Source organism: Halictus rubicundus, chromosome 2 (assembly GCF_050948215.1).
Source record: "Halictus rubicundus isolate RS-2024b chromosome 2, iyHalRubi1_principal, whole genome shotgun sequence".
NCBI classification, from domain to species: Eukaryota; Metazoa; Arthropoda; class Insecta; order Hymenoptera; family Halictidae; genus Halictus; species Halictus rubicundus.
Genome location: NC_135150.1, coordinates 10,054,894 through 10,068,228, shown reverse-complemented (window position 1 = coordinate 10,068,228; position 13,335 = coordinate 10,054,894). Strand labels below are relative to the sequence as shown.

Genomic DNA, 13,335 nt, shown 5'->3' with positions numbered 1-13,335 from the left:
ACCTCGTTATCGTAGACGTTTCATAGTCTATAACCACTATGGTTCTTTGCTAATGTTCCCCAGAGTATTCCATTAGGTTGAAGCACTTGAAATATCCAATTTTTAATAGTAATTTTGAAGAATCATTTATTTTAAAATACAACAATCGAAGTAACCATAAAACCATATTATTTTGAAATACAACTTACTAACAAAAGTAACCAGAATTGTGATCTATACATTTTGCCATTGAACTATAAGTTTTTCAATTTTATTACGGTAGAAATGAAATTTTTTGACCACCCAGGTTTTTTATTTCTCTTCCCAGTTCCTTTCATTTTAGAATTCTTTCGATTATCGACACAAAATGCGTTCACTTATCGCATTTTGACTGGAAACAATGTTAATACTACTTCAACTACATCATTATGCTTATATTCACACTCATGCAAGAATAGCACATAAAAATTACGATATCTTGTACTAAAATGAACTTTTCCTAAAAATAAGATTAGATTTTGAAAAATGAAATCGAACCTCAAAAGTTAGATTTCAGGGCTTTAATGTAGTATTATGTGTATTTGTAGATATGTTACAGTGAAACACCGAAATCTGGAGAATGTCGACTTTCACCGGTGAATGTCAACATTCACATAGTCGCTTGGTGTATGTCCGAAATATTTGCTAAATACCCTTATTTCTGACTTACACCGGTAAATGTTGACATTCACCATGCACTAATGGTGAATGTTGAACATGTTGGAGATTTATATTTTCTTCTCCGTAATTCAGTCGCTATAAAACGTCACGCCAAGTCGTGATTAATTTCGGGTTATGTGCGTTACGTTACATTTCCTCATAAAAAAGGTTTAGGGTTAGGGTTAGGGTTAGGATTAGGGAATCACTTGGGGGTAGAAGGGGGTGAATCGACTTTCGAGTAGAACTACGGGATTAGGTAAGGGTGGTATGCCCCTGGTAAATCCTCCCAAAATTTTGTTATTTTCTTCCTACAACGCTCGGTTTAGGAGATGCAACGATTTTTAGAGGAGGCGAAAATAAATTTGGCGGGAGAGAGCCAGTCGCTTGTTTTTTGACTCTTCTGTTTTGGACCTCCACCAGAGCATATCTGTGATTGTCGACATACACCGGACAGGGTCCGAATATACAACAATGTAATAAAATATTCGATCTTTCACCGACGTATTTGGTATCTGTTGACATTCACCGGTGAAAGTCGACATTCTCCAATTTCGGTCATTCACGGTAACAGATACATATACAAGTTAGTCTTATAATTGATGGCACACAATTCAAATCGGAATAACCTTTTTATAAATGGACCAAACGACTTCAGTTTTTCTGCCAAGCTAGATGGATTAGTTTACTAGGCGACGTGTATTGAACATTTTGGAAAAATTACGTTTAGTCTGAATTACAAACATAATAGTAGAAGTTGCTGTTCACAACTTTTTTATTCAGGCATGTATTCTTTCTATTACGAGTAAGAAAATAATGTATTGTCGTTAGCATTACGTGATGTTTAGTCAAAATGTAGTGGTAAATGTGTACGCATTATTCGTCGATAGTAAAAAGAATAAGTGTAATAAGCGATTAAAGTGTCAAAAGCTCTTAGCCCAAGTAAGATGCGGAAATGCAGAAAATTGGAACAAATACTGGCTGGAAGACGAAGCAAGAGGATGCGACCTGTGTGGGGACAGGTATGGCAATCTGGAGCATCTAACAAGAGAATGCAGGGAAATGGAGGGAAGGATCAGGATGGAGGACATAGTACGTGGGAGGATAGATTCAAATGTTGAAGTGTGGCTTCAAAAGTTGAGAAAGAAGAGAGATAAGCGAGCAGAAATATAAATGTAATATAAGGAAGCGTAAACTAAAGATAACAGAGTAGGAAATGGTGCAATAATCGGAATAAGAATAGGAATAGGCAGAATATAGGTAGAGTAGTCAGGGTAGGCATAGGTGAGTCAGAGAGAGAAGGGGAGAGAGAGAGAGAGAGAGAGAGAGAGAAAAAGAGAGAATGAATGCGTGGATAAGATAGTTCTTTTTTGGTAATTATAGGTTATTGTAAACCGAGTCCAATTCTTGGGCGTCAGGCTGAATAAAGCAATATTATTATTATTATTATTATAAGCGATTAAAGTTTCGGGTGTGAAAGAGGTCGACGAATGGAAAAGAAAGAGAGGCAGAGAGTCGAAGCGTCGTACCTCAGTCTCTCTTTCTTTTTTAATCACTATTCTTCTCTACGTTCGGCACACTACAAAGAATGCACCGGAAGTAACGAAAGTAACGGAGATACTACTGTATGTTTTTCAACGTAAAAGACTGGGTAGGAATACATCCTTTTTGTGCCTCGAACCGTCGAAGTCCTACCTCAAGTGTCTCGAATGCTTCGATGTGAGAAGGTAAACACTTCCTCATCATTGCCATCAGTTATAATTTTGGCTTGTGAAATACAATTTATACGTGTGATATGCTATGATCTGAGACATCTATCTACACACTGCATATAATTTTCAATATTGAGGTTTTGTTTTTAACGTCTGTGACACCATGTATTTTTGCCAATTTTTATGCACTTTCAACACTATCATGGTCTTTCAATATCTCATATTTCGTTTCGGTACTTAGAGCCACACGTTTTCGTTTCGTTAGCATTGTGACACCACACAGTTAGCTTCGTATTAAATTGTTATGCTCAAGATAGAACGTTCGCATAATAAGGTACTCGTATAATGGGGATTCGGATACGGGAGGCTCTACTGTATTCTACACAATGTTCCTTTCACTGCCTACAGTTTCGAACTGGAAACGGTTTTTGCTCATTATAAGCTGGATTGCATATCTCGAATTTATATGCTTGGGTTATCGAGTGTTTACTTCGACACCAGTTCATTGCTTCCTTGAAGGTAACAGAGTGTTATAAATAGCTCGTGAACTTGAGCATTTGATGTAATAACACATAAACAAAACACGTTATTTTCTCGAAACATGATTCTCGTGTAACCTCACGTGACTTCAGCTGAACTCATGTCGTGTACATCAAAACATTTCATCCGTGAAATACAACATTCTTTCCTGAATTGATTTTTTCGTATCTACTTTTTATTCTGGAGAAAACTCAATCAGCAAAGCAACATTAGAAAGAAGACATGTTATTATAAATTTGTTTAAAAAGGGTAAATCATATTCATATATCGCAGTAATTGCAAAATGAAGTTATTCAGCTGTGTAAAGTATTACATAAAAAGGAGGGGGTCGTCCGAAGAAGCTGTTACCGAGAGAAGAAACTAAAATAGTCCGAATTATTAGAAAACATACCTGACGCTACCGTATCTGAAATTGCAGCAGAAATCCAAGAATACAGTAATAAACAAATTCATCCGAAAACCGTGCGACGCGACATGTGCTCCATCGAGCAAGATATAAAAGTAGATAGCTTCATCTAGTGTAGAGTTACTACGTAGTAGTTTGCTTCATCAGGAGTTGGAGAGTTAATATTTATCAACTATATTATGGATAAACACATTTATTTAAATATTCTGAAAGAAAATTTACAAAAAAAGTGCGGACAAATTGGGAATTAGAAATTGTTGTGCCCTTTCGGATTAACAATGAATCTTGGGAATATCGTGGGTGAGGAAGAATACAATTAATTGGAATTCATCAGGAGAAAGTAACAGCGTTTACTGGAGACTCACGATGATTTGTGTCGGTTAATAATAGTGATCTGTCTGCGCTTTTGGTTTGGCTTGTGCTGTACCTCCTAGAAGTTACCCATTCACTTTCAGAATTAAATAATTTCAATAGTTCTACTGAATTGTGCTAAATTTGTGCGACATTGTGCTCGAATATTAAAACTATAATATAAAAAAATGTGAAGAAAAATGGAGAAAAACGATTTTAGAGTAGCTCCTCCCTATTTTTTCAGTTTTCTTTATTGTGCTAAGTTGTGCTAAGTTGCGCTAACAGTGTGCTAAAGTACTACTTTAAACAATAATCTAGGAAGAAGTTATGATAAATAATAGTTTAGGACGTGCAATTAAGTTAGCATGACAGGTTAAAGTTAGCATGACAGGTTAAAGTTAGCATCAGTTATCCAAACAGTATATATTAGTGTATATCTGCGTTGTACTAGCCCGGCACAAGTCAGCACAACTGCTGATTTCCCCTGCACAACAATGTTAGGGGCACTTTACCCTTGTCCGCGGCCCTTTGCGTTTGGTGTCTGAAAAGTGAAAAAAAATGAAAGGTGCAGGGCTACTCTAAGAAGCATTTCTTATCTTATAGTTTTAATATTCGAGCACAATGTAGCACAAATTTACCACAATTCAGCACAACTATTAAAATTATTTAATTCTAAAACTGGCGGGGGGGGGGCTAACTTGTAGGAGGTTCCGCGCTTGTGGTTTCGGCCTCAGGTGGTGTCCAGGGTTTTTATATGTTTGCTCTGTCTTCGTTTTCACATTGGCGGGTACTGCCACACCCAACACGTGTTGCTGACTTCGAAATTTGATTAGCACAGCCTCGCTAGGTACGCTATGCTGACTTCAAATGTTGGTGTTGCTGACTATGAAATTCCAGGCACTGCGAAACACATTTTTCTTTTAGCAAGATCGGGTTCCCCAGCACACTGTCCGTAGTGAGCATAGTGAGTCAATAGATTTTATATAATACCCCTCATACATTACCTACTTATCCGCAATCACCAGATTTAAATCCGATCGAACATATGATGGGAACTCGAAAAACGGATACGAAAACACTATATTAGGTCAAAAGAGCATTTTAAAATGATTTTGAAAGGGGGATGATGTAAAATATCAGGAGATTTACTGAAAAGTTTAATATATTCAATGCCAAACAGATTGCAAGCTGTTATTCGTGCAATTGGCAATATTTGAAGTATTAATCGAAAGATTAATAACACTTAATGGCAGTGTACCAATACATTTGGCCCGACGAAATATTAGCATTATGTACATTTTCGATTGTTATAAGTTACAGAGGACTGTAGTTCAGGTTTGTTTGTTTATTTATATATGTTACTATTAATGTTATCGCACGATGTACAATCAAATATATGTCCTGTTTGTAATCAATAATCTAGAAAACACAGCTCTTTTTATTTCTACATTGCTACTGTACTAATACTTTTGTTCTCCACTATATTTTTCTTAGAGCGTGACAAAATATAAAGGGTCACCTAAAAAAACACGTCTACATGTCTTTTTTCTTTTAACAAAACAGAAACTATTTGAAATTCTTCCAAGCTGCTTTGTTTTATTGAAAGTATGATCTATTATAATTATACAAACTTGCTAAAACAGATGTTCTCTTGCGATTTTTTATCCAAATTATTAGGTCGTGCAATAAGTCGCGTCATTTTTGTCGGCATCTTTAAGTGCAAAATAATAATACTTTTGCACCAAAGTAGAAAAAAGTGGTAGTGATTCATTGAAAAGATTTCAAAGAGAATATAGTTTATTTTCATTGTTACCATAATAATGAATAAAGTATTTATAAATATACTATAATATTTTACATTATTGCAATCAAATAATACTCATAGAGGCAGGTGTTATCTTCATGTAACTTTTGCCCCCCCCCCCCCACCCATTGTAACTCTGTATGGCCACCATTTTATGTAGCAATCTAGTATAACGTAAGTGTCTGTTGGAATACAAAGAGCTAAACTTGTGTTTCGTGTAAGTATAAATAATTGTATTTCACATGCGGTACACGACTGTTGGCGATCTATCGCCTGTCCTCTCCCTCATCCGCTGCACGTTCGCTCGTGCGGACCGCTCGCACTCGCGTGTACCGATACGCGTGTGCTCTGTGCACTCTGCAGGTAACGCTATATTGAACTGACCTCTCCAGCTGCTCGACAATAGTCGGGATTATTAAATCGTTCGGAAGGTTGATTGGCTTTGCGACATGGTTTGCCCTCGAATTAGAGCATTCGCTCGGCTAGCTGATCCGGTCCTCGTCTGACAATCAGCCACGCTGTTCTCTGGCCTATGCTTAAAGCTCGGTTTCATCATCCGCCAGACAACTTCCTTTACCATGGGTAGACGGTATCTTTCTTAACAACCGTAACGAAATCGAAATTACCACTTTCTATTGCGCATTTCATCTAACTGTATAATCTTAACTGTATAATCATTTAGTTTTTCTCTTTATGGTCTACAATTTAGTCCACACAAATTTTTAAGCAATTCCGATAGTTTGACAAAAAAATGTTTCGAACGAAACTTGATCAGTAGACTGCGGATCTTTATGCAAAATAAAAATTGTCTACATCAATTGCAAGGAACTGCTATCAAGCAAAAATTTCTTTCCTTTTCTAATAACTTGAAAAAGCTGAAAACAATGGGTACCTTTGAAACAATTGATACCTTCAAATTTTTTCAACCTTTGTATTTCTTCGAATTGCACCTATCCACTTTTACCCTAAGTGCATAAAATCTGCTGTCTATTATTCAATGGTCTGCTAATTGCGCCATTAGGCATTTGGAAAAGAAGTTTCGTTTCAATGAAAAGTCAATCTTGAATTTTTTAAATGGCGCTATATGGTATATCCGACTGCATAGTGTTGTAGGTGATTTCAAGACAACTTCTATAACCTACTATACTAGGACATTGAGTTGACCTTGAACTGAGAAATTGATTTAGTGACTCCTCTTGTGTAACAAAGCTACAATCATTTCTTCCATTTCTTCAAAGAAATTTGTGTTTTTCGTAAAAAGATTGATACAGAAATACAGGAACAATATTATAATTTTAACTCTTGTTATTTCCATATTGATTTGTGTAAATGCACACGCTTTTCCTCTTTTAAACATTGCTGCACATGTTTCTAAATCAGTCTTATTAAGTACTATATTAATAGTCCTGCAGGACAAGGCAAGTTATGATACATGTCAAATAAAAAAATTCAAATTTTGAAATTGAACCCAGTATGGACATAGTGGTTTTTGATAATAATACCGATGTTTAATCAACATTTTCAAAAAGTTTGGGTCAATTGTTAGACTGACCTTTGGTACAATAAAATAAAAAAAAAATAGATATGGCGAATTTTGGTATTATACTTCTCAAATATCTCACGGATTAGTGACAATGCAAAATAGTAAACTGTTCTAAACAAACAATTTTTCTCAGGACATTTTCCAAGATTTTGAGGTTATCAAATTGACCAAAATATTTTTCATTTTACGCTTTAATTTGATTATGTTTTATTCATGCTTTCGTTAATTATTAATTATAAATTTAAAGAAATGTGTCAAATTAGAAGAACATATGAAGGTTAAATGGGACTGTAAACATTTTTATTTTCGTCGCGCAATAGCCTTTATGTGACTTTTAGTATACAAAATAAGTGATAACAGATGTTAAAAGATATTAGGTCATACCATAAGACGTGACATTTCATGTACATAAACACATCCGCATTTTGTTTAAGCGATATTTTTATAGATACTTCTTCTTACTACCCTTGGCAAAATTATTCGATCAAACAAATCAAGTGTCTATCGTAGTAATTATTCATATTTTTAATGTGGAAGATATTTGCATTAACGTTAATGTAACGCTAAAACATGTCTTACATAAAGAAAATATGAATATAACAATAAATATGTTTGTGTTTTCACATTGTACAGAATGAGCAAATTGGACCCTCATACATTTTTCATGGTAAAATTTCACCCATTTTCTTCGTTTAGAAGTTGTAAAACAATTCATTTCTTTTTTCTTGTACTGTAAAATTTATTTCTTTGAAATATGATATTATGAATAAAACGAAATTTGTTGATTTAAGTAAAGTGTAAAGCATTATCCTAGGATCTTTTGTGCATCTTTTTCTAAGGTTATTAAGATTACATTTAATAAATTGTAATACATCATAAACAAAGGATACTAAAATTTTCGTTACCGATTTTACTGCTCTAGTTATTTCTTCATTATATATATTTTCATTTATTGTTGACACCTATAATAAGGCCATATGAAAGTCATGATACGAAGGTCGTTGGATTCGTTTTGACATTGACGATTATGTAATGGTAATGAAAACATATAATATCATTTACAAACACATTGATGGTCTGGAAACCTAAACGTTGAAAAAAGTTTTTTGTTTACTAGGATATTTGCCACTTCAAACCTAATCTTATTTATCTTTGATATTTTTTCTATTACCAATAATTAGTAAGATATTTCAGACATTTGTGTTAACTAGAACCACATGTATACTAGCATGTGTAACACTAAATTCATAACACTAATAATTTATAATGTACACGTTCCACAGGATTAGTTGCGTAAAACATTCTCGGACAATCTATTTTTGCTTTATATTTAAAATCAACGAATTATATTTTATAAGGTCATATTTTAAAGAACTACATCCTGCAACACATACAGGAAGGAATGAAATGTTTGAAAGTGTCTAACAAACAATATTTAAAAAATAATCGTTACGATAATATATTATCTTATTTGGCTACATGTCATTTGAAATAATCATATGTTAGTTTAATTGAATAGCCAAATAATTTTTTCAAAATAATTTCATTCTTTCAATTTTTCATTTCATCTTTCATTTGATCAAATAATTCGTACTCTCTAAAAGTCTTTTTGTTTCGTGTGAACGTCGTCAAATTCGTTCACAATTTTAAAAGCCAATGGCAGTTAAACATTGATCATTAAACTACACAAATTAGGATATGTAAATTTAAAAGAATTAATTTAGTTACTTCAATAACCTCATCTTGAGGTGAAATTATTCATTATATTACTTAAACAATGTAAGTGAAATAAACAATTATTCAAATCAAATATCATTCGAAAAGAATTTATTTGATTTAAACGCCATATTTCTTATGTTATTTTCAAAATAAAAATAATAAAATATTTAAGATAATTCATTATTTTAAATGATTATTTGCTATCTTATTTCAAATAAAATGTGCCTATCAGGGATGAGAGAGAGAGAGTAATGTAACGAAATTTGGATTGGACAAAAATAGTAGAAGTTATGAGAAAATTACAAATGTACAGATTTAAAATTTTATGTTAGGAAATAATATTTGACATACTCATAACTTGTCGCCAAGGAATGAATTCCAGTACAGTATCAGAAAATTGTGGGCAAGGATACATCTTATTTAGTTCAGATTTCAATATGTATTAGCTGGAACAATAAGTAGACCGAGAACCTAATGCGCAAACTAATTGCATCAAATTAGAATGGTAGAACAATTTTTGAAATTAACAAGGTTCTTATTTCATTTCACAACTTATCGGTCATTGATACACCGTTTATAAATATCAAGAAAATAATAAAGTAAATTCAGTTATCAATTTTAATTTTTAGAGTCAAAGATCATTTTAAAAAATATTTATTGATCTTAGTTATCTTAGAAGTTATCTTGGAACAAAAACATTTTTTAAACATAATCTTGCTTTAATAGTGTTAAAGTTCAAACTATTCTTGTAGAATTGCAACTGAAGGTCAAAATAAGTTATTTTAGATGACACTCGTTGTACCATGCTATGGACGTCCTTTCAACTATTTCAGTTTGCATATTAGGTAATGAAAAACGGTTTATCCATCAACGGAAAATTAGCGACTAATTTTGTCTATTACTCAATGAAAAGGATTGCGATAGTACAATCACTATGGTAAACGACAGTCGCAATACGACAAAACACGCATACGACAGTGTTTTTCGAGGTTTTACAAATTTGTAACCAGACCTGGGCAAATTTTATTTGAAATAAAAATAAGAAACGACCATTTGGAATCATTTTTTCGCACCGTTATTTTCAATACAGTTATTTGGAAACAAAAGTAATATTGATTCATTTGAAATAATAGCAATTTCAAATAAGATATTATGTTGTTATCTTCTTTATGTTAAATTTTCCGAATGAAATGATCTTTAAAATAACATTCAACAATGGACGCCTGTATAAATTAGACCCAAACCTGACAATCAGGTTACTAAATATAATTTCGGAGAACAATTTTATAATTATCTGATGTTATAATTATTTAATTAGAAAATAAAATGACATGTTATTTGAACTGATATTTCATATAGTGTTATTTTAAAAGTGATCATAGGAATCAAAGTAATTATAAAATACTATAACTTGTAAACTCGTATTTTAATACATCAATTTGTGAAAAAAACATTACGAAAATCAGCGAAATAAAGAATTTATTTTACTTGTTACATTCATTACTAGACTGCGGATCATTGTGGAAAATAAGAAATGTTTGCATCGATTTCAAGACCCAGAAGCTAAATAAAAATTTCTTTCATCTCCTAATTATTTTATTAAGCTGAAACTTAACGTTGATGTTTTTAAGTTTTTTACGTACCAATTTTTGTTACAAATGCATAAAATCCGCAGTCTACTTATTACACTCATTATAATATACACATTATATAGTGTAAATCTAATATATCTGCCGTTTACCACTAATAGTTTCATGTAACTTAAAAATCATTAGTATAGTAATTAAATTCTACTTTACATTTAATGTAGATATAAATAAAATTTACAAAAGTGGAGAGTTTGCTGCAATAAAGAAACAGCTCCACTTTTTACATATTTTTTGCTATATGTATATTTAATTTCGTTGAAGTATGTGATCTTTACTAACACTTAAATAAGAAAACAAATTTCAACTTTCCAATGACATACAGAATAATAATTTGTCTTCACTGAACGTAGCTTTCACACTAATTGCTCCAATCTCCTTCATGATACAACAATATTTACATTGAACTTAAATGATGCAAGAATATAGTACTCTCTCTGAATAGTTCGCTATACGTATCTTCAGCTTTCCACATTTTAAACATGTAATCAATTAACAATTTAAATAAAACATGTACATACCAAACATACGTATAGAAAACATACGTATCATTTTTTATATGTCTTAAACGAACTATTGAAAGAGTAGCATTTGAAATATGAATGCGAACATGGTTGCTCAGTAGTGGGGGAAAGTGTTCGGATGCGATATAGGGGAAGGCGAACTATTGAGAGAGAGTACTGTAGTATCATCCAATTCTATTCTACATATCTACGCGAAAGGTTGTTGCACCATTTACCTTTTGAACGAAGGACAATTATATTTTTATCAGTTTGTTCTCACATAAAATGTAAATATTAACTACTGATTACAAAATAAAGTTTGTAACGTAAAGGATTGCGGTGGTTGCGGAATGACAGGAGTCGGAATATCTGGAGACATAGGATATATTTTCCAAACACGTTAGTACAAAGGATGAGGAGATAGGTTTTGTTATAAAATAGATTCTTTCTAAAGAGTGAGAGACAAAGTTAGCAACGATTAATTTAGGAAAAGATTTTATATAATACGCGATACCACCATCGGGCGTCCGGTTTATTTCAACCGTACTCTCCCTCTGGGAATACGACGACGACGCGGTTTCGCCTGTTTTCTCATGTCCGATCGGCGGCCGGCCTTCATGGCCGTCCTCTCCGAAACGTACAGAGGAACCAGGCGTCCCTACTCTCAGGCGGCCAGGAAGCTACCCTGTTCTTTCCTCTCGGCGGGCGGCCGGCCTTCATGGCCGTCCTCTCCCATGTATCCAGAGAGGCGTCCAGGTGCAACCCCTGTCCTCTCCTGGGCTGCTGGGCGTCCGATAGCATTGCTTCGTACTCTCCCGTCCTGTGGGCGGCCGTGGTCTGACTCGTCCTCTCCCACAGGTGCAGCCCTGCTGCTGGGCGTCCGATAGCATTGCTTCGTACTCTCCCATCCTGTAGGCGGCCGTGGTCTTACCTCGTCCTCTCCTACAGGTGCAGCAAGAGTGCCTACTCCGCGGTAATCTACCGATATTTATATGGACTCGTTGCTATCTTTATCAATAACGCGTTACTAGGGGTCTAGAAGGTTCCAGACCCCGCGGTTCCCCTTGAACCGCCGGCCACGCTGCCTCGGCGCAATTCTTCTGTTACATCGGGGGGGTGACGAGGGGTCTTGACGCTTTATTGTTTCCCCGTCGCGTTACAGACTCCCCCTCTGGACACGACGGCGTCCCGACAAGTAGTCCAGGAATTCCTTCATCTGCGCCTCGTTTGCTTCCTTGGGTGCTCCATTGATGGGCCCTCACGCTGCTTACGAGGTCGTCCCCGTTTGCGGATGGATGTTACTGGCTCTGGTGGTTCTGCTCGTGCCCCGTTGTAAGGCCTTAGCGCCGAGGTGTGGTACACCCCTACGCATACAGGCTGGTCATCACGGGTCTCGATCTCGTAGCTGTTGGAACCCACGCGGCGCTTCACCACGTATGGTCCATCCCTCTTTGGTGCAAACTTTGATGTGTAGTTCCGCTCTCGCCTGCTGAGGGTGTGAGTGGTTACCCACACCAGGTCTCCTCTCTCGTATCCAGGGTTGGGCCGGCGTCGTTGGTCGGCATACTCCTTCCTCTGCTCCTGCTGTCGTTCTTGGTTCTGCTGGGCCACCTGCATCGTGTCTGCCAGCGTCAGCAGCTTTGGAGTAATTTCCGGCAGGAAATTTTCTGCTTGGATGATAGCCCTCAAGTCCCGATTGGCGTCATCGGGAGTCCTCAACTCTCTCCCGAAAGTAAGGTAGGCTGCTGAGTACCCGGTCGTCACGCATCTGGCCGAGTTCATTGCGAATCGGATGGTTGGCAGCCTCTCGTCCCACGTAGCGTGATCCCTACCGACGTAGATTCCAAGCTGCGCCTTCAGATCACGGTTCTTCCGTTCCACCGGATTGGCCTCGGGATGATAGACTGGGGTGAAAGCCTGATGCAGCCCAAAACAATGGGCTACCTGCTGCATGACCCCGCTGACGAATTGAGTGCCATTGTCGCTGATTATTCGTCGTGGCATCCCAAACCGAAGCATAACTTCGTTGATGAGGACCTCTGCACAGGCTTCCGCCGTGGCCTGCTGCAATGGAAACAGTTCTACCCATCGTGAGGCTGTATCTTCTACGATGAAAATCCATCGATTCTCTTTCGTCGTGGACGGCAAAGGCCCAAAGAGGTCCATGGCGATCACTTCGAATCTTTGCTGCATAACGGGCGTCTGTAACAAACCGGCTGGTTTTAAGTTATTCGCTTTATACCTCTGGCACTCCACGCAGGCTTGGACGTAGTCTGCGATTTCCCGGCTTATTCCTGGCCAAAAGTATCGGCTGATTATTCGGTGTAGCGTACGTTGTGCTCCATAATGACCCGCAGTGGCATCGTCGTGGTACGCTCGAAGAATTTCCTTTCTTTCGTGCGAAGGTACAACCAGCTGTGCTTCTTCCATGTCCAC

General features: G+C 36.1%; 1 protein-coding gene across 1 annotated transcript; it reads right to left on the bottom strand.

Moving 5' to 3' along the window:
* Window positions 1-12,093: 12,093 nt before the first annotated feature.
* Window positions 12,094-13,009, bottom strand: LOC143362551 (uncharacterized). The gene is made up of 2 exons (XM_076802822.1): window positions 12,922-13,009; window positions 12,094-12,803 (listed from the first exon to the last, which is right to left on the bottom strand). The coding sequence occupies exons 1-2, from the start codon at window positions 12,986-12,988 to the stop codon at window positions 12,112-12,114; spliced, it is 759 nt and encodes a 252-aa protein (XP_076658937.1). The 5' UTR covers window positions 12,989-13,009; the 3' UTR covers window positions 12,094-12,111.
* Window positions 13,010-13,335: the final 326 nt, after the last annotated feature.